Consider the following 24,514-nt stretch of genomic DNA (forward strand, 5'->3'; position numbering starts at 1 on the left):
CCTCATTGGTTCTTGTAAAAGCTCAAATGTGATGCGTAACATGAGAATGAACCCCATTGGTTCTTGCAGAATCTCAAATGTGATGCGTAACACGAGAATGAACCTCATTGGTTCTTGCAGAAGCTCAAATGTGATGCGTAACACGAGAATGAACCTCATTGGTTCTTGCAGAAGCTCAAATGTGATGCGTAACACGAGAATGAACCTCATTGGTTCTTGCTGAAGCTCAAACGTGATGCGTAACATGAGAATGAACCTCATTGGTTCTTGCAGAAGCTCAAATGTGATGCGTAACACGAGAATGAACCTCATTGGTTCTTGAAGAAGCTCAAACATGATGCGTAACATGAGAATGAACCTCATTGGTTCTTGCAAAAGCTCAAATGTGATGCGTAACACGAGAATGAACCTCATTGGTTCTTGCTGAAGCTCAAATGTGCTGCGTTACACGAGAATGAACCTCATTGGTTCTTGCAGAAGCTCAAACATGATGCGTAACATGAGAATGAACCTCATTGGTTCTTGCGGAAGCTCAAATGTGATGCGTAACATGAGAATGAACCTCATTGGTTCTTGCAGAAGCTCAAACGTGATGCGTAACACGAGAATGAACCTCATTGGTTCTTGCAGAAGCTCAAATGTGATGCGTAACACGAGAACTAACCTCATTGGTTCTTGCTGAAGCTCAAACGTGATGCGTAACACGAGAACGAACCTCATTGGTTCTTGCAGAAGCTCAAACGTGATGCGTAACACGAGAATGAACCTCATTGGTTCTTGCTGAAGCTCAAACGTGATGCGTAACACGAGAATGAACCTCATTGGTTCTTGCTGAAGCTCAAACGTGATGCGTAACACGAGAATGAACCTCATTGGTTCATGCGGAATCTCAAACATGATGCATAACACGAGAATGAACCTCATTGGTTCTTGCGGAAGCTCAAACGTGATGCGTAACACGAGAATTAACCTCATTGGTTCTTGTTCGTCAAGCGAACATGCTTGAGTTTCCGTTTACCACAACTAATGTGTGAGTTTATGAATGTTTATATGTGAATAAAAGTTTGAATTCAATCTGTTCATCATATAAAGCGATTGTGTCTCTTTAGATCATTTGGATTAAACCGTGCAATTCATATGGATTAGTTTTACGATCTCATTATGAACTTCTTGAAGCGCCAATGTGTTAGTTGCGTAGCTGTCAATAGAGGGACAGAAAGCTCTCAGATTTCATCAAAAAGATCTTAATTTGGGTTTTCCGAAGATGAACGAAGCGACATGAGGGAGCGACATGAGGGCGAGTAATTAATGACAGAATTTTAATTTTTTGGGTGAACTTTCCCTTTAGTGTCCACTGCAAATATGCTAGCTTGTTAAAGTAGGACTGGCTGTCAATGTTAAACTGTCTCAAAGTGGCTCCAACGTTCCTCTGTGTCTTTATCTTTATAGTAGCTATTAAAACTGTATAGTCATCGTTATAGTTATCATCCATGGTGTAAATAGCAATGCTTCAATTAGCAAAATATGAGTAATTTGTAGGTAATTGAGTAGTAGGCCAACATACATACAGTGGGGAGAACAAGTATTTGATACACTGCTGATTTTGCAGGTTTTCCCACTTACAAAGCATGTAGAGGTCTGCAATTTTTATCATAGATACTCTTCAACTGTGAGTGACGGAATCTAAAACAAAATTTGCATTTTATTGCATGACATAAGTATTTGATCACCTACCATCCAGTGAGAATTCCGGCTCTCACAGACCTATTAGTTTTTCTTTAAGAAGCCCTACTGTTCTCCACTTATTACCTGTATTAACTGCACGTTTTAACTCGTTACCTGTATAAAAGACACCTGTCCACACACTCAATCAAACAGACTCCAACCTCTCCACAATGGCCAAGACCAGAGAGCTGTGTAAGGACATCAGGGATAAAATTGTAGACCTGCACAAGGCTGGGATGGGCTACAGGACAACAGGCAAGCAGCTTGGTGAGAAGGCAACAACTGTTGGCGCAATTATTAGAAAAGGGAAGAAGTTCAAGATGACGGTCAAACTCCCTCAGTCTGGGGCAACATGCAAGATCTCACCTCGTGGGGCATCAATGATCATGAGGAAGGTGAGGGATCAGCCCAGAACTACACGGCAGGACCTGGTCAATGACCTGAAGAGAACACATTACACTGTCATGGATTAAAATCCTGCAGCGCACGTAAGGTCCCCCTGCTCAAGCCAGCGCATGTCCAGGCCTGTCTGAAGTTTGCCAGTGAACATCTGGATGATCCAGAGGAGGAATGGGAGAAGGTCATGTGGTCTTATGAGACAAATATAGAGCTTTTTGGTCTAGAGAGGGAGGATGAGTACAACCCCAAGAACACCATCCCAACCGTGAAGCATGGAGGTGGAAACATCATTCTTTGGGGATGCTTTTCTGCAAAGGGTACAGGACGACTGCTCTGTATTGAGGGGAGGATGGATGGGGCCATGTATCGCGAGATCTTGGCCAACAACCTCCTTCCCTCAGTAAGAACATTGAAGATGGGTCGTGGCTGGGTCTTCCAGCATTACAACGACCCGAAACACACAGCCAGGGCAACTAAGGAGTGAATCTAAGAAGCATCTCAAGGTCCTGGAGTGGCCTAGCCAGTCTCCAGACCTGAACCCAATAGAACATCTTTGGAGGGAGCTGAAAGTCTGTATTGCCCAGCGACAGCCCTGAAACCTGAAGGATCTGGAGAAGGTCTGTATGGAGGAGTGGGCCAAAATCTGTGTGCAAACCCGGTCAAGAACTACAGGAAACGTATGATCTCTGTAATTGCAAACAAAGGTTTCTGTACCAAATATTAAGTTCTGCTTTTCTGATGTATCAAATACTTATGTCATGCAATAAAATGCAAATGAATTACTTAAAAATCACACAATGTGATTTTCTGGATTTTTGTTTTAGATTCCGTCACTATCGTACCTATGATAAAAATTACAGACCTCTACATGCTTTGTAAGTGGGCAAACCTGCAAAATCGGCAGTGTATCAAATACTTGTTCTCCCCACTGTACATGAGAAGAGAGAGTGAGACAAGACAGAAAATGAGGTTGACATCCTGTTTATTTCATTCAGTTCTGTATCAATTGGTATAATTGTTTATTATAAGAGGAACATTGAAGCTGTACACTGTAAACATGATTTACGCGAAGTACAACATGATCCTGGATCAACATCTTTGCTGATCCTGGAACAACATTACAATCAAACAATCAGTTTTGAGGGACAAGTTTATGGTTTATGTCAAGTTTAGGCTTACAACAAGGATTAGGTGCTTCTACATCAGTGTTATTCTCCATCATTTCCCTCTGATTTTAGGGATAGGTTATGGGTAGGGTTAGGACTATATTTTCAGACAGGAATGTTGTTCCAGGATCAACAAAACATGTCTTACTATCAAAATCACAATGTGCAGATCACAAACACAGCCTGTGTACTTCCTGTGTAAACTTAAAAGTATTCATTCATACAGAAAATATACAGCATAAATAGCACGTTTTGAGAGTTGTCTACCCGCTTTTAGAATTGTGGGATTTTATTAATAGGGATTTTCTTTTTTTCATAAAAGGAACAAAAAGCTAAATTAGTGTAGCGGTAATGCAATATGACTTTTGCAATAGAGCAATAGAGCAGGAGTACACATACCTGAATAGATATTAAGGACACAAGTGTGTGTGTGCAGTATATGTGTCTAGATTTACATGTGAACAAAAACATGTCAAACTACCTGAGTATAAAGCCATGATACCACCATTACTGCATGCACTCTCAGAAACTCGTTTAGTACAGGAAAATTAAATGAAACATATCTAATGCAAAAGTATAAACCCACCAAATATAAAGTTATTTTCTTTGGTAGAATTGTATTGCCACTTTAAAAATCCCCTATTTGTTATAACGGTCACCAGAGTCCTTAAACATCACTGTTTCACTACAAATAAAGATTCAAACAGACAATAATTATAGCTATAAAAAATAGAAAATTTGAATTTGCAGGATTATCCGCATGTGTTATGGAAGTGATTCAGTCTTGCATCTTGAATGACTCCATATTATTTGTTGTTTCAGGATTCAAGAGCATCAAAAAAAAAAACTGGTTGCCATTGAGACCAGAAAAAGGACATGTGAAGCATCCAGATGAGCCATTTATGTAAGAATCTTTCATCAATAAAAACTAGCTAAGTGAGAAAGCATATTTATCTGTCATTCTGTGGAAGAAAAACAAGTTTAAAACGGACTATTCTCGCCCAAGATAATAAATAAATATCTCAAAGTAGTGTGCTGTTCAGATTCGGCGTACCACAAGGGACATATTAGATTATACAAAGTCGCCTAAACATCAGGAGATGATTGAGAAAGTCGCACAGAATTGGTTGTGTCCCTAGTTTGAAATACAGTCAGCCAAGTTAACCAAAAAAAGACCAATTTCGTTTTTACAATTACCAAACAGTCTGTTGTGGTTGAGATTACATGGGCGTTTTTGAACCCCATGAGACCCATTGTTTCCGTGTGTCTTTTCAGTCATGTTTTCCTTTTCCTTTCTTTTGTTTCTTTCCATTTTCCGTGATCTCCGGTGCCTTACTGGTGCCATTAGTTGCTGTGGAGACGCCATTAACGGCAGATTTGGCCGACTTGATGCGTGGCTGGCGGCGGTAGGTCTGGTAGTAGAAATTGGCGAACAGGATGATGAACGTGACGGCGTAGCCGATCAGAGCCCACTGCATCCAGGCCGGGAACGGGCAGTCCGTGTAGAGAGAGTGTGCTGCATGGCCAATGGTGACGTGGAACTGGATCTAAAAACAAAGCAAATGGGTGTGTAACAGAAATCTGCAGCTGTGAAGGCTTCTTCGCTTGCTTCAAGTAGCCTAGAAGAGCTTCGACAATTTGTACTCACCAAGAGATGTTCTGTTTGGTTGATGGCATTTTACCACTTATTACCTATTATGCCCCTTTTTACAAGATCTACTGTAGTATAAGTTTCAGATGTCCACAGACACATGTGTCTGTGAAGTTTCAGCTCAAAATACCTCACAGATCATTTATTACACCGTGTTGTAAATGCCCATTTTTGAGTGGAAGGAAAAACATGCTTTGTGCATGTATCTTTAAATGCAAATGAGCTGCTGCTCCCCGTCCCCCTATCCAGAACAAGGCGGAGCCTGTATAGCTCATGCCTCGGCTACTCTGACAAAAACTAAAACATCTGTTTGGTTTTGATTATCATCTCTGTCGCGGTCACGCTCACGTTACATTGCAGTTCTTCAACATAATGAAAGTTTAATATCTAAATGCGTTTTAAAGCCATATCAGTCTAAACTTCAGATATATGGTTTTGTGAGCGCACACGCCCGAAGCTCGTGCACAGAAAGCCGAATGTCAGGTGGTGTGTCCGGTGAGTATTAAAGGGGCTATATGCAACTTTTTCTCCAAAATAAACGTAACTCAAACATCTCCTGATGAGCATACTGACACCTTGTCCGCTCACAGTGGGTGCACCTATAAGCCTGTATCCTATTTTTCCTATTTTCTGGCGGGTCGTTTTTTCCCGCGCTGTCTGCGGATGTGACGTCACCACCGCTGCGAGAGCGAGCAGAAAATAAGAGCAGTTCTGTTTTTTGGCCAAAGGTGTCAGTCGCGAGTTTAAATTTCAGAAAAACGCATATAGCCCCTTTAAACTAAGTTCTCTTTCACGTCTTATTGCGCTTAAACTATCAAATACACACAAGATTATATCAAAACACACTAAGTTCTCATAAACACAGTCGGTTACCTCTGTGAACGTAAACAGCAGGGAAAGAAATCATGTATATAGATCCGTGTATTAAAGTGAAAGCAGCGTAATATACAGTACCTACTGCTATATATGCTGTTAAAGGAACACGCCGACTTTTTAGGCTTATTCACAGTATCCCCCAGAATCAGAGAAGTCCATACATACCATTCTCATCTCCGTGCGTGCCATAACTCTGTCTGACTGCTAGCCTAGCGTAGCACAAAGACTGGAGGTAAATGGCTCCAGCTAGCCTACTGCTCAATAAGTGACAAAATAACAACAACATTTGGCGTTATTGGGCACTATAACGCAGGAATGAGAGTATAGTTCCTAGCCATATCGGTCTAGAAAATCGCAACTTTTCATTTTCCGTCAGTCTTAGTACACGATGTAACTATACACATCACAACATGTAAATAGGAAAATGTTGGCGTTATTTTGTCACTTATTGAGCAGTAGGCTAGCTGGAGCCATTTACCTCCAGTCTTTGTGCTAAGCTAGGCTAGCGGTGGGTGCGTCAGACAGAGTTATGGCACGCACAGAGAGGAGAATGTATGTATGTATGGACTTATCTAACTCTGGGGATACAGTGAATAAGCTAAAGTCCCAAAAAGTCGGTGTGTTCCTTTAAGCCCAATTTATACTTCTGCGTCGAGTGTAACATGTAAAAATGTAACAACGCGTCAATTCTACGTGGACCGCAAGTGCCGTGATTGGTCTGCCAGAACCCCACCCTCAGGTCAATAAATAAAACTAAACAAAAATCTGCGATAGGAGTGTGTGTGTTTCCAAAAATGGGATGATAGTTTCATCCTTACATCTGCTTTATCCAGAGATTCTTTATGTTAGTGAATAAATACATAGATCCGCTGTGAGTGTGTGTGAACTCTTGATAGTCTAGAGGTAGAATTTTTGTTAAAGGTGCCAGTGGTTCTGGGTTCTAATCCACCATTGTGTAGTTTATTTATTTATTTTCTCATTAAAGCCAAAGATGTTAATCAGTGATTGTATATCAAGAACAGGAACACATTTGGGTGCATTTCGTTTTGTGATTTCAATGGAACGAATAAAATCTCCGCAACAGCAATCGATTGAAGTACTTGTCTGTGCACGAGCCACCGATACTGAAAACAGCGGCCACGAGCACTCTGCATGATTTCTAAAACGCATTCCAGCGCCAGATCACCTCTTATTTAACTCTACTAATCAACTAGAGATGCTTAATTTGTATTAGAGACAACAACTCAAGCTGCAAGAACAGTCGCTATCTATTTGCCGGCATCACTGCTGCTGCTACTCCGACCATGTACACAACAAGCCGCTTCTTCTTCGGCTTTTGTCTTGATACTGTAGGTTACACCATCAACATGCCTGTGGAGACTGTCTACAAGCAGTCTGCATGTGTAATTGCACATTGACGCGGACAACAACGCAGAAGTATAAATGAAAACCGGTGGCGCAGAGGATACGGCATAAGTCCGACTGAATAACTTTAGTAGCTTTAATAAGAACACATTTGTTGCTGTTAAATGCTCTGGCGAGGATATAAACATGGCGGACTGTGTACAGCTCACTGAGGGCGGGGGTCTATGCTAATAGGTCATTTATTTTCCATGCACAGTTGTATTTCAGCCAATCTATGATATTGCAATTTGAGGAGTTCTGAGGGATGTGGAGTGTTTATTTACCATCTGAATAATAGTGAGGTATTTCTTCCACCACAGGTACTTCTGGATCTTTGGGCCGAACGCTGCCAAGCCGTAGTAGCCGTACATCAGCACATGAATGCCTGAGTTAATTGTAGCGCCAAAGAAAGCTGTGAAGAAGGAAGGAGATTTAGTTAGATATAACATCAAAAAAGATGTTGGTCCAACAAAATATTGATTAAGTTTCGGCATTATGATACAGTAAGATCATAGAGTATTTCTTGGCACAATGGGACTCTTTCATGGATCACAAGCAAAATTTATTTTCTTAAAGTCATATTCATGTGGAAATCCATTCTGATCGAATTTCATGAATGTGGTCAATTGCTTCAAGATGTATGAGGAGCCGCACACTTTTATATTGCTTAAGTTAACATCAAGCGCTGAATATGAAATGTTCTGGAAGTGTCATCAGCATTTGTTGAGACACAAGATTACAACATCCAGTCATCTAAAATGCAGTCCTCAGATCATTATCCTTTCCTCCTTATTAGCCTCAGACCATCTGTCCTCGTCTGTACACTTTGACCCCTTCCACACCCCCTAAGCTTTCATAACCTTTCCTCCCTTTTCCTAAAACCCCCTCATCCTTTTCTCAAAACGCACACTTAAAAAGCCAAGAAGTTTCTGTAAATGGTTCTCATGCAAATTATTTAAACATTATATAACAATTATATAATTATACAATTATATAAACAGTTATTTCAGATGATCCACCTTCTTGGTCTACAACTTACTTTTACAAGTAAATGCCATCTTTATATGCGTGAGGAACGTACATACTTTTTTTAGCACCTTTCAAAATAATATCATATATGCAAATAAATGTTCACAAATATATGTGTACTTGTACAACTCAGTTTGCCTTTTAGACCACCGGAGTGAGGACAAAGAGAGTAAAAGGAGGACATTTTGGCCGGTCCTCACTTACTGCGTTCCCTTTAAAGGCCTGTTTGAGGGCTAAGACTGGATTTAGGGATAAGGTTAAAGGGTTATATGGGTTTAGTGATAAGGGTAGGTTGAGGGGTAGGCACTTCGTTGAGATGGGTATGGGTTATGGTAAGGAGCTAGAGATTGCATTGTGTCAATGAATGTCTTCATAAAGATAGATGTACCTCTGTGTGTGTCTGTGTGTGTGTGTGTGTGTGTGTGTGTGTGTGTGTATACGTACAACTAACTTTGTGAGGCCCGGTTTGCGTTTTAGATCACCGGAGAGAGGACAAAGAGAGTAAAAGGAGGACATTTTGACCGGTCCTCACTTACTGAGATCCCTTTAAAGGCCTGTTTGAGGGCTAAGACTTGGTTTTAGGGATAAGGTTATAATTAGGTTAAGGGTAGGTAAGGGTAAGGAGCTAGAGATAGATCACAAAGATAGATGTACAAGCAGGGCTTGACATTAACTTTTTTGCTAACCAGCCACTGTGGCTAGTGGTTTTTTCAAAGTTTTAACTGGCCAAAATTTGGTTGTTGGGAAATATGTTGTAGGCTATATGTAAATGACCACACCCAAATCAAGTCTACATGAGATGTATAACATGACCTAACCTTAACAGGTCATCAAAGAGGCCTGTTTAGCTCTGATAAGGTTGTGTGTAAAGCTCCTTAATCTAGACAGAGAAACACTAACAGTTGCTTGTCTGAAAAAAAAAACAGTTGCCTCCCATCAGTGTTCTATCAGCTATGACATATATTACATCTAGCATATTTTGTGTATGAGCCCATACAGTAGCCTACTGAAAAATACATATCCACATTTTGGATGATTTGACAGTTTATATTATTAAATATTGAAAATCGTTTTATGACTGTAAGTCATTCTCTTCAAATGCTCTTGAAGTTAGAAACATGTATACCAACGTGTATGTAACTTTACAGACAGTCCCTAAATTTGCAAATATCGAACGTTCAACGTCAAGCCAACTTTATGCCAGTCACATCAGATGTGCTGTGGTTCTGCTGTGATCTTTGTTTGAAATTATTTTCGCTGCTGAAATTGAACAAAAACAGTCAATCACTGTATGATGAATGAATCTCCTACGTACATCGCACACACATCTCTGCTTTGTTGCTTATGATGAGAGTGCAGATTTCAGTGAGTGAGTGCGCTCTGAACAAAACTCCGCCGTTTCATCGATGACTAATCTGAACGCCTCTGATATTCATAAGCTCAACAGAATCGCGTGATTGGTTATAATGCGCAACTCGATTATAACAGATGCCTTTTGAGAAGACTACAATAAAATTCAACCAGCCAAAAAGGCTAGTGGGAGTGTTACATGCCACAGCTGAAATCCACCCGCAAATGGCGGGTTGGCGGGTGTTAATGTCAAGCCCTGTGTACAAGAGTGAGTGTGCGTGTGTGTGTACTCACACTGTCCGCCAGGAACCCACTTGATGCCGATCCACCACAGGATGAACATTGTGCAGTGGTGATAGACGTGCAGGAAGCTGACCTGGTTAAACTTCTTCCTCATGATGAAGAACACTGTGTCCAGAAACTCCACTCCCTTAGAGATGTAGTACCACCACAGAGCCGACGCTATCTGCAGGAACAAGGAACAACAACATGTTTTTGCTAAATCTGTTGGGTAACAAGTGAACATACTCCAGCATACATTCAAACAAGAGTCAACAATATAATAAAGGCTGATTTTAACTGAAGCTTGAACCGTGTTCTCGGTATAAGAGTATTTTTCAGGTTGGTTGAGGTCGTCACATTTCGATTTCACAGTCGATTGCATTCGGAAAGTATTCACAGCCTTATTCCAAAATGGATTAAATAATTTTTTTTCCTCAAAATTCTACAAACAATACCCCATAATGACAACGTGAAAGAAGTTTGTTTTAAATCTTTGCAAATTTATACAAAAATATAATCACATGTACATAAGTATTCACAGCGTTTGCTCAATACTTTGTTGAAGCACCTTTGGCACCAATTACAGCCACAAGTCTTTTTGTGTATGGTAATACAAGCTTGGCACATCTATTTTTGGGCAGTTTCTCCCATTCTTTTTTGCTGGACCTCTCAAGCTCCATCAGGTTGGATGGGGAGCGTCGGTGCACAGATCTCTCCAGAGATGTTCAATCGGGTTCAAGTCTGGGCTCTGGCTGGGCCACTCAAGGACATTCACAGAGTTGTCCTGTATCCACTCCTTTGTTATCTTGGCTGTGTGCTTAGGGTCGTTGTCCTGTTGGAAGATTAACCTTTGTCCCAGTCTGAAGTCCAGAGCGCTCTGGAGCAGGTTTTAATCAAGGATGTCTCTGTACATTGCTGCATTCATCTTTCCCTCAATCCTGTCTAGTTTCCTATTTTCTGCCGCTGAAAAACACCCCCACAGCATGATGCTGCCACCAACATGCTTCACTGTAGGGATGGGATTGCCCAGGTGATGAGCGGTGCCTGGTTTCCTCCAGACATGAAGCTTTCCATTCAAGCCATAGAGTTCAATCTTTGTTTCATCAGACCAGAGAATTTAGTTTCTCATGGTCTGAGAGTCCTTCAGGTGCCTTTTGGCAAACTTCAGGTGGGCTGTCATGTGCCTTTTACTGAGGAGTGGCTTCCGTCTGGCCACTCTACCATACAGGCCTGGTTGGTGGAGTGCTGCAGAGATGGTTGCTCTTCTGGAAGGTTCCTCTCTCTCCACAGAGAAACGCTGGAGCTATATCAGAGTGGTTTACCACAGGTGGACTCCAATCAAGTTGTAGAAACATCTCAAGGATGATCGGTGGAAACAAACTTCAATCAAACTTCTTGCACGTTGTCATTATGGAGTATTGTTTGTAGGATTTGAGGAAAATCCATCCATCCGTCTGTCTGTCTGTCTGTCTATATATATATATATCGTTCTATCTATCATTCATATCGTATTGGACTGGTGATCAACTGATTGTAAGAGGTGATCCATGAACTACCATAACGATTGAAGCTTTGATCAAGACACACAACCTTGATTGCTTCCTCCAGTGGGACTGTTCATCTCATGAGTGTCTTAAAGTCACTTTAGATAAAGGTATCCAATGATTAATCTCAATTAATTTGCTCTTTAGGTACACTGTTAGCAAGAGCCATGAAATTGGAGGTGTGGCCTACAGGTGGGGAGACTCCTGACCTCATCTGTCCTCACGTCACCAGGGAAAACAAGCTTGCCAATGAGGGTGACGATGTATGCCAAGATAACAGCATGAGGAAACTCTAACCGACGTCAGTGAAAGCGGTATCCTGGGATTCAGCATTCCGGCCTCCTGATTACAGTTAAGCCTCTCCTCAACTTTCTCCCTTTTCCTTACAGAATTACCCTCTGAATGCTCAAGGCCTACAAGATCATGGCTTCAATCTGGAGTTTGATTGGGTTAGTGTGTATAGTCATTATAACCAGCTTTATATACAGTCGATAGCAGTCTATGGCATGTGCGTATTTAGTAAGGGATGACAGTGTATTTCTTACCCTGACTTCATTAACATCGTTGGAGTAGTTCACGGGCTGGCAGAGGTAGCTGTATCCGGCCGCTCTGGAGCCCAAGAGCAGCTAGAGAGAAAAACATTGACATTATTCATTATCAATTAAGTTAAAGGTGAAGTCTGTATGAAGTCTAATACAGACTGTGATTGTCAAATACAGACTGTGCATTTCTGTGTCCTTTCATAGCTTATTTTTTGTTTGTTGCAGAAAACTTACGAAATAAGCAAAATATTGTCTGTGTAAGAAGTCACATATGTCACAATTTATTATTGAGCCAGTGATCTAGAGCCAAAACGTCTGACCTGTCTGTGGTCTGTCTGTACAATATTGCACTATTGTTGGGTTCACACAGTGAACACTAAACTAAAATTATACTGCATAATATGAATATCCTCAGGATTGTTGCATACTGTATATTAATATATATAATTATGTGTGTATATATATATATATAGTTATGTATATAATTATGTGTATGTATGTATATATATATATATATATATATATATATATATATATATACACACACACAGTAGTGGCCAAAAGTTTTGTCTAGCATTGGAAAATTTACATATTTACCCTTTATTCAAATACTATTAAAACTTGTTAATGATTTTGTAAGTATATTGCATAGTTGAGCTCGGAGTCAATTATGATGATAACACAATTAAATTATTGTACAAACTTTTTGGCCAGTTCACAAATTATGAACGCATGCAAAAGCAAGAGAGATCCAATATATATATATATATATATATATATTAATAACTGATTATGTTGTAGCTTTCTCTTGTGAGCTTTGTTTTTCTATGCATTTTTTTGCATAATCAAATATAACCTGTAGCTGTAGTTTTCCTTTTTTGCCAAATAATTTTGTCAGATAGATACCTTAACCATGTTTAGTGTTTTGTTCTTCCCTCATATTTAAAATATATAAAACATGTTCCTCATGTGTTGATGGTTTATTCAAACTTGTAGGGTAATTCATAACAAATGTCCTCTCCGAACATCCCTTTTGGCCACCACTTTAAATCTATTTTATATTCTGTATATATTACATATGTGTGAAATTCTTCATTTTTTAAGCATGAATGTAGTGAGGTGTATCTTTAAAACAATTATTGCCAATATCATCAATCAATTGATATCAATATCAATATCAAGAAAATTAAACGTAATTCTATATATTTATCTTGTTTTAAGGATGTTTAAATATCTTTTGATGAAGAAAATGATTTGTATTGATGTGCAAAGTAAAGTTGCCTTCCCCTCAGAATGCATATGAAAAGCAAACCTTCTTATTTTTGCAAGAAACAAACAGAATGCTTGATTAATGCATAATGCAAACTTCCGAATACTTATTTAATATATACATATTGCAGTACTACTGTATTCAGGATATTATTACCCTTTGAAAAATACTGTCGCATCACTAGTATTTCCTAGTGCCTGATTGGTCCCACTAGATTCAAATGGATTGACATGGAGCTCAACAGACCTCTTTGCAGATGTAGAAGTTAAGCAGCACCATGCTGAAGTTGTACACAATGAGGGTTTTTCGGAGCTGAAAAGGCTCGCGGTTCTGCATGTAAAGGGGTCCGGCCCAGAGGAAGAGCAGGTAGAGAACGCTGATCCCCAGGGTGGGGAGCGGCGATGACATCATCGGCCATTTCTCCACGCGCTTGTCTGAGATTTAAACACATAAAACACAGTTCAATTCAGGATATTCCGTTTGCTAGTTTGTAATACTCTTATATAATGCTATATAGGAATATGCATTTCAGAATATTCTCACCTGCTATGGTAAGGCTCCATTTATAAAACTCTACGGAGTCATTCATAAAGTGAATGACCGTCTCCATGGCTCTAGTTCTAAGATGATTATCCTGTGAGGGAACAAACAGAATGGAAGCGGTTTAAAAGTGATTTTCCTTGCACAATATGAATTGAATTCCTTCAGGACAGCGAGTCGTACAAAGATCATTTCACAAGACTAAATGTTGGATTTCGATTGCTGATCACATTGAGCCACATAAATAAGATTCTGTTACACAATAACTGATCTAAAATGTATGATGAGATGCTAATATAGTTTATTTAATATTTTGGATTACCTTTTCAGTCAATTTTGTTGCGTATTTCTGTAATTTTCACAAGTTTTTTTAAATATGTCTATATAGTTTATTAATTTTTATTTCATTTTTCTTTCTTTTGTTATTTCAGTACATCAAGTTAAACTGAATGGAAATGAGGAATATTGCTTTGGCAATATTTTGTATAGTTTATTTTATTTCAACTTCAAGCAACAAACATTATTTTGCTGACACCTTACTTAAAGCCTTAATGTATAATGCATAATGTACGCATTTTATCTTTTCATAAATAATTTTAACCAAAGTTAAAATGCATTATAATATTTGCAGATTTCTTGTTATGATCTGAATACATTATACTTTCTAATGGTGTAACATAATAATGTATTATGACTGTGGTTACAATTATTCAATTATATAAAGTGCATTACAAGGCATAATACATGCATTAAAATTTTTTTTAAAGTGCATTATATATAAAGGTTTTAAGGAAAGTTTTTTTATGGTTTTAGTTTCAGTTAACTTTAATAACCCTGGTAATAGCATGCTAAAAAACATTCCAGATTGAAAGGCAACATAGTGACAGATGTGTATGTGTATCACAGAGAAGTGGGTGTTACTCTTTTTCAAGGCTGTCTTTAACTCATCAAGTCACAACAATCGTATTCCACACCTGAGTGCCAGGTAAACCAACCCTCTACACACCTTGGCAATAGAAATAAAAAAAATTGTTTACTCGCCAGACTGATATAGCTACTATTTTATATATAATTATTAGTGCTGTCAAATGATTAATTGCGATTAATCAATTTAAAGATTTTAATCGCATCCAATATAAAAGTTTGTGTTTACATCATATTTGTGTGTGTTCTGTGTATTACTGTAATATTAATGTGTAATTATTATGTATATTTAAATACACACTTTTTAAAATACAAAAATGTGTTATATTTATATATAAAATATTAATATAATAAATTATACAAATATATATACAGTATATACATGCAAATATAAATATATATATACATACACTCACCTAAAGGATTATTAGGAACACCATACTAATACTGTGTTTGACCCCCTTTCGCCTTCAGAACTGCCTTAATTCTACGTGGCATTGATTCAACAAGGTGCTGAAAGCATTCTTTAGAAATGTTGGCCCATATTGATAGGATAGCATCTTGCAGTTGATGGAGATTTGTGGGATGCACATCCAGGGCACGAAGCTCCCGTTCCACCACATCCCAAAGATGCTCTATTGGGTTGAGATCTGGTGACTGTGGGGGCCATTTTAGTACAGTGAGCTCATTGTCATGTTCAAGAAACCAATTTGAAATGATTCGAGCTTTGTGACATGGAGCATTATCCTGCTGGAAGTAGCCATCAGAGGATGGGTACATGGTGGTCATAAAGGGATGGACATGGTCAGAAACAATGCTCAGGTAGGGCGTGGCATTTAAACAATGCCCAATTGGCACTAAGGGGCCTAAAGTGTGCCAAGAAAACATCCCCCACACCATTACACCACCACCAGCCTGCACAGTGGTAACAAGGCATGATGGATCCATGTTCTCATTCTGTTTAGGCCACCATCTGAATGTCTCAACAGAAATCGAGACTCATCAGACCAGGCAACATTTTTCCAGTCTTCAACTGTCCAATTTTGGTGAGCTTGTGCAAATTGTAGCCTCTTTTTCCTATTTGTAGTGGAGATGAGTGGTACCCGGTGGGGTCTTCTACTGTTGTAGCCCATCCGCCTCAAGGTTGTGCGTGTTGTGGCTTCACAAATGCTTTGCTGCATACCTCGGTTGTAACGAGTGGTTATTTCAGTCAAAGTTGCTCTTCTATCAGCTTGAATCAGTCGGCCCATTCTCCTCTGACCTCTAGCATCAACAAGGCATTTTCGCCCACAGGACTGCCGCATAATGGATGCTTTTCCCTTTTCACACCATTTTTTGTAAACCCTAGAAATGGTTGTGCGTGAAAATCCCAGTAACTGAGCAGATTGTGAAATACTCAGACCGGCCCGTCTGGCACCAACAACCATGCCACGCTAAAAATTGCTTAAATCACCTTTCTTTCCCATTCTGACATTCAGTTTGGAGTTCAGGAGATTGTCTTGACCAGGACCACACCCCTAAATGCATTGAAGCAACTGCCATGTGATTGGTTGATTAGATAATTGCATTAATGCGAAATTGAACAGGTGTTCCTAATAATCCTTTAGGTGAGTGTATAAAGGTTTTAAGAAAAGTTTTTTTATGGTTTTAGTTTCAGTTAACTTTAATAACCCTGGTAATAGCATGCTAAAAAACATTCCAGATTGAAAGGCAACATAGTGACAGATGTGTATGTGTATCACAGAGAAGTGGGTGTTACTCTTTTTCAAGGCTGTCTTTAACTCATCAAGTCACAACAATCGTATTCCACACCTGAGTGCCAGGTAAACCAACCCTCTACACACCTTGGCAATAGAAATATAAATCCCCAGACTGATTTAGCTACTATTTTATATATAATTATTAGTGCTGTCAAGCGATTAATTGCAATTAATCGATTTAAACTATTTAAATCGCATCCAAAATAAAAGTTTGTGTTTACATCATATATGTGCGTGTACTGTAATATTACTGTGTAATTATTATGTATATTTAAATACACACTTTTTAAAATACAAAAATGTGTTATATTTATATATAAAATATTAATATAATAAATTATACAAATATATATACAGTATATACATGCAAGTATATATATATATATATATATATATATATATATATATATATATATATATATATATATATATATATATATATATATATAAACGAATGTGTGTGCATTTATATATAATAATTATAGACAGTACACATACATATATTATAAAAACATGAACTTTGTTATAGGTGATTAATCGCAATCGTTTGACAGCACTTATACATATATATGATTCCACCCAATCAAGCATTATATTATGTTATTATGATTATCAAGCACTATTTAAAGACAGAACATTAGGAATTAGAACTAAAACTTATAATCATGTAATCATGTATGGATGCATATTTGTCATTTTAACTGAACTTAGGACTGGTGGTGGTGCTCATTCAGTGTTTCTGTAAAAAAAAAATATTATTAAAAGGTAATACTACTACTGCTAATTCTACTATTAATAACAACAACACACTAAGAAATTATGAGCTGCTGGGTTCTTGAATATTAATCACGTTGTCTGCGTTCACTCGAACTGATTTTTTTATAGATATAGATAATACGGTAAAAGACGGTAATAGATAAGCGCCAGCCAATGAGATTGCCGTTTGCGCATTAGTCCCGGCCACTACCGGAGAAACCAGCATATCTTCTGTTATCGTTATCGTTATTCTATATTGTTTACATGTAGCGTATCGATTCTGGGTGGTATTTAAGATTCTCTCTCTTTGCGTGAGTGTGTGAGAAACAGCGCTCTCAGCAAAGCTGTGCGCCTTCACACTAGAGTTGCACACACAGAGCTGAACTGAACTAGATTGCTTGACAGAGAGCGAAACTCTGTTTCTCCGAGTGTTCAGCCAATGGCTAATGATAGATATTATTTAGTCGCCCAGGGTGAAGATTTACCCGCATATGCGAGTGATTTACTGGCATTGTAGAGGGTTGTAAGCAGAGTTCATTTGGGTCTCAGTCCACCAGTGTCATTACATAATCAGCCCGTCCACAGCCCTGCTGATGCCCGTACATTATTAAGCAGCCCTATCGTTTTACACAGAGACAGACTGAAGGAAAACAGGACAGCTGTATACGGTACTAGTCCCAAATAAAATACAACATGAGAGCAATATTTGCTAGCAAAACAGTAAGAGAATAAGCTGTACCAAAAATACTTGTGATTACAGTATATCAGGTTAAAAAATAGTCGCACAAATGAAAAGAAACAATACATATTCCTGCACGTATACAGTATGCATTGTCGTATGCATATATAGTGTTCCTCAATTCACACTTAAAGGTGCACTATGTAACATTTTTGCAGTAAAATATCCAAAAATCCATAGTGCAGCTTTAATGTCTGAATGTCATTGCATTTCACAGAAAATATAAAATCACCAATTCTGAAATGCTGCAGGATCTTTCCAATTAATTTTGTTTTCATTTTTGTTGCGCAATGTCTTCAAATCAGCCGGTGTTTTGACTATTTTCAGTGGATGTATGACGTCAGTTCTCCTCAGATTCGCACAGGTGTACTAGTAAAGTATCCACAAATGTAGCTCATCACATTATTTTTGAACATGCTCCACTAGCCACAAACAAACTCAAAGCCGCACAATACTAAGTCTTAATTTTTAGTATAGGGAAAACCGGGGCTAGTTGTCACAGGGTCTTTATCTCAGTAACTATTAGAGACAAAAGTCTAGTTACACAAATGTGTGTTTTGTCAGTGGGGTTTTTTTATCATGGTTTATAGTTTAACTCTTAAATTAGGATATTGCTTGTGATTCTATCCTCCAAACTAAAATTGAGTGAATATGATTAACTAACCCCATATACAGTGAGACAACATGCCCTGCTATAATGCTAATTAAACAATTTCCCCCCTCGGACAGCAAAAGTGGAAATGTTCAATACTTAGTTTTCTCATGCGATATGCAGCACGTTTGAGCTTCAGCAAGAACCAATGAGGTTCATTCTCGTGTTACGCATCATGTTTGAGCTTCAGCAAGAACCAATGAGGTTCATTCTTGTGTTACGCAGAACGTTTGAGCTTCAGCAAGAACCAATGAGGTTCATTCTTTTGTTACGCAGAACGTTTGAGCTTCAGCAAGAAACAATGAGGTTCATTCTTGTGTTACGCAGAACGTTTGAGCTTCAGCAAGAACCAATGAGGTTCATTCTTGTGTTACGCAGAACGTTTGAGCTTAAACAAGAACCAATGAGGTTCATTATCGTGTTACACATCCCCTTTGAGCTTCCGCAAGAACCAATGAGGCTCATTCTTGTGTTAAGCATCACGTTTGAGCTTCAGCGGGAACCAATGAGGTTCATTCTCGCATATTATGCATCACATTTGAGCTTCCTTCCACAAGAACCAATGAGGCTCATTCTCGTGTTACGCATCACACTTGAGCTTTTGCAAGAACCAATTAAGTTAATTATCTTGTGTTACGCATCACCTTTGAGCTTCAGCAAGAACCAATGAGGCTCATTTTTGATTTACGCATCACGTTTGAGCTTCAGCAGGAAACAATGAGGTTCATTCTTGAATATTATGCATCACATTTGAGCTTCCACAAGAACCAATGAGGCTCATTCTTGTGTTACGCAGCACGTTTGAGCTTCAGCAAGAACCAATGAGGTTCATTCTTGTGTTACGCAGCACGTTTGAGCTTCAGCAAGAACCAATGAGGTTCATTCTTGTGTTACGCAGCACGTTTGAGCTTCAGCAAGAACCAATGAGGTTCATTCTTGTGTTACGCAGAACGTTTGAGCTTCAGCAAGAACCAATGAGGTTCATTCTTGTTACGCAGCACGTTTGAGCTTCAGCAAGAACCAATGAGGTTCATTCTTGTTACGCAGCACGTTTGAGCTTCAGCTAGAACCAATGAGGTTCATTATCGTGTTACGCATCACCTTTGAGCTTCCGCAAGAACCAATGAGGTTCATTCTCGTGTTACGCATCACGTTTGAGCTTCAGCAAGAACCAATGAGGTTCATTCTCGCATATTATGCATCACATTTGAGCTTCCACAAGAACCAATGAGGCTCATTCTTGTGTTACGCATCACACTTGAGCTTTTGCAAGAACCAATTAAGTTAATTATCTTGTGTTACGCATCACCTTTGAGCTTCAGCAAGAACCAATGAGGCTCATTTTTGATTTACGCATCACGTTTGAGCTTCAGCAGGAAACAATGAGGTTCATTCTCGTATATTATGCATCACATTTGAGCTTCCACAAGAACCAATGAGGCTCATTCTCGTGTTACGCATCACACTTGAGCTTTTGCAAGAACCAATTAAGTTAATTATCTTGTGTTACGCATCACCTTTGAGCTTCAGCAAGAACCAATGAGGCTCATTTTTGATTTACGCATCACGTTTGAGCTTCAGCAGGAAACAATGAGGTTCATTCTCGTATATTATGCATCACATTTGAGCTTCCACAAGAACCAATGAGGCTCATTCTCGTGTTACGCATCACGTTTGAGCTTCAGCAAGAACCAATGAGGTTCATTCTTGTGTTACTCAGCACGTTCAGCAAGAACCAATGAGGTTAGTTCTTGTGTTACGCAGCACGTTTGAGCTTCCGCAAGAACCAATGAGGTTCATTCTCGTGTTACGCATCACCTTTGAGCTTCCGCAAGAACCAATGAGGTTCATTCTCGTGTTACGCAGCACGTTTGAGCTTCCGCAAGAACCAATGAGGTTCATTCTCGTGTTACGCAGCATGTTTGAGCTTCTGCAAGAACCAATGAGGTTCATTCTCGTGTTACGCAGCACGTTTGAGCTTCCGCAAGAATCAATGAGGTTCATTCTCGTGTTACGCATCACCTTTGAGCTTCCGCAAGAACCAATGAGGTTCATTCTCGTGTTACGCAGCACGTTTGAGCTTCCGCAAGAACCAATGAGGTTCATTCTCGTGTTACGCAGCATGTTTGAGCTTCTACAAGAACCAATGAGGTTCATTCTCGTGTTAAGCTTCACGTTTGAGCTTCAGCAGGAACCAATGAGGTTCATTCTCGTGTTACGCATCACGTTTGAGCTTCAGCAAGAACCAATGAGGTTCATTCTCGTGTTACGCATCACGTTTGAGCTTCCGCAAGAACCAATGAGGCTCATTCTTGTGTTACGCATCATGTTTGAGCTTCAGCAAGAACCAATGAGGCTCATTGTTGTGTTATGCATCACGTTTGAGCTTCTGCAAGAACCAATGAGGTTCATTCTAGTGTTACGCATCATGTTTCAGCTTCAGCAAGAACCAATGAGGTTCATTCTCGTGTTACGCAGCACGTTTGAGCTTCTGCAAGAACCAATGAGGTTCATTCTAGTGTTACGCATCATGTTTCAGCTTCAGCAAGAACCAATGAGGTTCATTCTCGTGTTACGCAGCACGTTTGAGCTTCTGAAAGAACCAATGAGGTTCATTCTAGTGTTACGCAGCACTTTTGAGCTTCTGCAAGAACCAATGAGGTTCATTCTCGTGTTACGCATCATGTTTGAGCTTCAGCAGAAACCAATGAGGTTCATTCTTGTGTTACGCAGCACGTTTGAGCTTTTGCAAGAACCAATTAAGTTAATTCTCTTGTGTTACGCATCACCTTTGAGCTTCCGCAAGAACCAATGAGGTTCATTCTTGTTTTACCCAACACATTTGAGCTTCCACAAAAACCAATGAGATTCATTCTCCTCATTTATAGTGTTTGGCCCCAGGGATTCTTCATATTGTCGGTTCCAGTGGTGCGTACTGAATTAGGGAAAAAGGCATTTAAATTTGCTGCTCCCTTTGCTTGGATTAATTTGCCATTTAAATTGAAACTTAGGGAGCTGGTTTCATTGGACATTTTTAAAGGGATTTTAAATGATTTGAAGACAGAAACATCGGGCTGTAGGCTGTTTTGACAAAGTTTGATGTAACTTTTGTGTGTAAATATGCATGGATGTATGGATGGATGTTTTCTGTTAAATCCATGTGAACAGTGTTGCTGTCAGTCTTGGCCAGGACGCTCTTGTAAAAGAGATTCTTAATCTCAATGTGCTTCTTTTCGTGGTAAAATAAAGGTTATAATAAAAATGATCGTGTGACGCAGCATGTTTGAGCTTCCACAAGAACCAGTGAGGTTAATTCTTGTGTGTTATGCATACGCAGCACATTTGAGCTTCTGCAAGAGGTTTGTTCTTGCGCGTCAAGCAGGTTCGGTTCAGCTTCTGTTTATGGTCGTTCATCAATGTGTGAATAAAAGCCTAAATTCAATCTGTTCATCATATAAATATAAATGATCATGTCTCTTCAGAAAATTTGGACTAAATCACTCAATTCATATGGATTAGTTTCAGAAACTCTTTAGGAAGTTTTTGAAGCGTCAAAGTGGTAGTTGTGTAGCTGTCAACGGAGGGACAGAAATCTCTCAATTTCATTAAAAATATCTTAATTTGTGTTCCAAAGACGAACGAAAGTCTTACAGGTTTGGAACGACATGCGAGTGACTAGACAGAATATTCATTTTTTGGCGAACTATCCCTTTAAGTGTGGATTAAGTCTCCAAATATGTTTTGAGGCCACTTGGCAATGATGATTTTGCACTATAAAACGGAAGAGATGAAGCTCTGTTCAAATAAACACGTCACCGGGCAGTGCAAAGTTCCCGTACGTCCCTGTTGAAGACAAAAGCCTCCGTGCTCGTGTGTCAGCATGTTTCACCGGCATTTGTCAGGCTTTAATTCCTTTGGATCTACGAGCTTAAAGTGTAAGTACAAATGCCCATCGACCCACATCTGAGGCCGCAGCACTCAAAGGGATGATCACCATGAAGGTTATCAGCACCAGATGCTTTGAAGGCAAGAACTTTTCCAGAAACGAAGGAAACCATAAGTTGCAGCAGTCCACTGTAGCCAACAGTCTGATAATTATGACTGATATGAGCAAACAAAGTGAGCATATTATATGATATGAAACAAACGTGAGCAGAATAACATGCACAGAATAATGTATTTAGCAGTATCTTAGATTCACCCTGTATTGTCAAATAACCTAAACATACCTTAAAGTCAGATTTATTTGTCAATTTATAACATTACTTGTGAATCATTCTTACCCTGAGTGCACTAGGTTACACCAATGAAAGTCAGAAATGGCTAGGGAAAAGAAGTTCTTCATGTTTCATTAGGTTCCTCAGTGATTCATGGGTTCTTTAAAGCTTCGATGCATTATGGTTTTCACAAGAACTACAAAATAAAAAAGCTATTTGTGGAACTTTCAAATGTTCGTCCATGATATTAAGCTTAAAGGCCACTGAACGAACCACTGAATGGTTCTAATCTCCATTAAAGCGATTTAACTGGATCCGACATTTTGCAGTAAACGCATGCAAATTTAACTGCATGCAAATATCCAAGAGTAACCTACGTAGATCTAGTTTGCAAACAAATGGTGATGCAGAAAATGCACCTAGACGCACTTGACACACACACAGTCTTACCTTGCGAGCGCGTGCCTATGCCGACATCAGGTGCAGTGCCGCCCAGGTGGAATATGAGAGTGAATAAATGTCTGGATTTAAATCTACGGTGTGCGTTTAAACACATCAACCCCGCAGATTTGGCAATAATAACGCGAAGGCAAACAGAATGTAACTAACGGGACCGGAGCATATGAGGCAAACGCATCTGATCAGTGTAAGCAGACACTGACTGGACACCGGACTGTCCGGCACTGAGCATGCGCAGTCGCGCCATGTGGGGCTCATACCGGTGCGCTCGGATAACTCCTTTGTTTAGGCGTTAAAGCTTTGTCTTATCTGGGGGGTGTTAATCGATGCATCAGCAGCCATTGTCTTGACATAAATATGATCTATTTGGGACCCAACTGAAATATTTCAAATATAGTTTTTTTTTTAAAACGTCCTTATAGTGTAAATTACTGCCAAGTTTGAATAAAATAGCCCTACATCCAGGTTTGATCATTATACACAATTTGTCTAATTTGAATAATATCTAATAGTTATAATTCTAGTTCTACATTATATTGGCATGCAGTGATGTTTACTAATGTTATGCCTACTGTTACGTATTTTAACGATGATTTAGTAGGCTATTTTGTATTCAATTTTTATAAATCATTTATTTCGTTGATTTAATAATTTGAATGATATTATATTATTATTCTAATTTAGTTCTATATCGTATTGTGTATGCTACATTATACATTGGCATGCTGTGAAGTTTATTAATGCTATAGTGTATAATATAATGCAATTTTTCCACTGACAGACCTTCTCAATGAAATCCCTAAATCCATAACCTGTTGCTGAAAATATTTCTATCCCAAATGTGAGGACACAATGTAAACACAAGGTGGCAGCAAACCCTATAAAACATTTTTTTTTCTGTTTTCTTATTCTTGTTTAATAAATAGAAATAAAACAGATCTGCATAAAAATAAATGAAAAATAAATTGTCTGATCATAATGATATCAAAAATATATAAGCTGTAACCACATGGTAATCTAAAAAGTGTTTTTACACAAACTTATGTAGGGTATCATTACTGTACAAAGACTTCAAATGAGAAAGAGCTGAGGCAATAATGTATTTTTAAAATAATATGTGAATTAGTATGGTCTTAGCTGGTCTTCCAGCCTGGTCATAGCTGGTTTTAGAGGGGTTTTGGCCACTGAGACCAGCTTAAACCAGCTAAGAACAGCCAACCAGCTTAGGC

The 24,514-nt window shown here is 38.9% G+C and overlaps 1 protein-coding gene across 1 annotated transcript; it reads right to left on the reverse strand.

Annotated features, from left to right (window-relative positions):
• Positions 1-3,089: 3,089 nt before the first annotated feature.
• Positions 3,090-23,565, reverse strand: elovl4b (ELOVL fatty acid elongase 4b). The gene is made up of 7 exons (XM_079803509.1): positions 23,277-23,565; positions 13,782-13,872; positions 13,485-13,672; positions 11,972-12,052; positions 9,895-10,066; positions 7,506-7,633; positions 3,090-4,837 (listed from the first exon to the last, which is right to left on the reverse strand). The coding sequence occupies exons 2-7, from the start codon at positions 13,846-13,848 to the stop codon at positions 4,562-4,564; spliced, it is 912 nt and encodes a 303-aa protein (XP_079659635.1). The 5' UTR covers positions 13,849-13,872; positions 23,277-23,565; the 3' UTR covers positions 3,090-4,561.
• Positions 23,566-24,514: the final 949 nt, after the last annotated feature.

The sequence above is a fragment of the Gobio gobio genome (assembly GCF_949357685.1).
Source record: "Gobio gobio genome assembly, chromosome: 21".
Lineage (NCBI taxonomy): Eukaryota > Metazoa > Chordata > Actinopteri > Cypriniformes > Gobionidae > Gobio > Gobio gobio.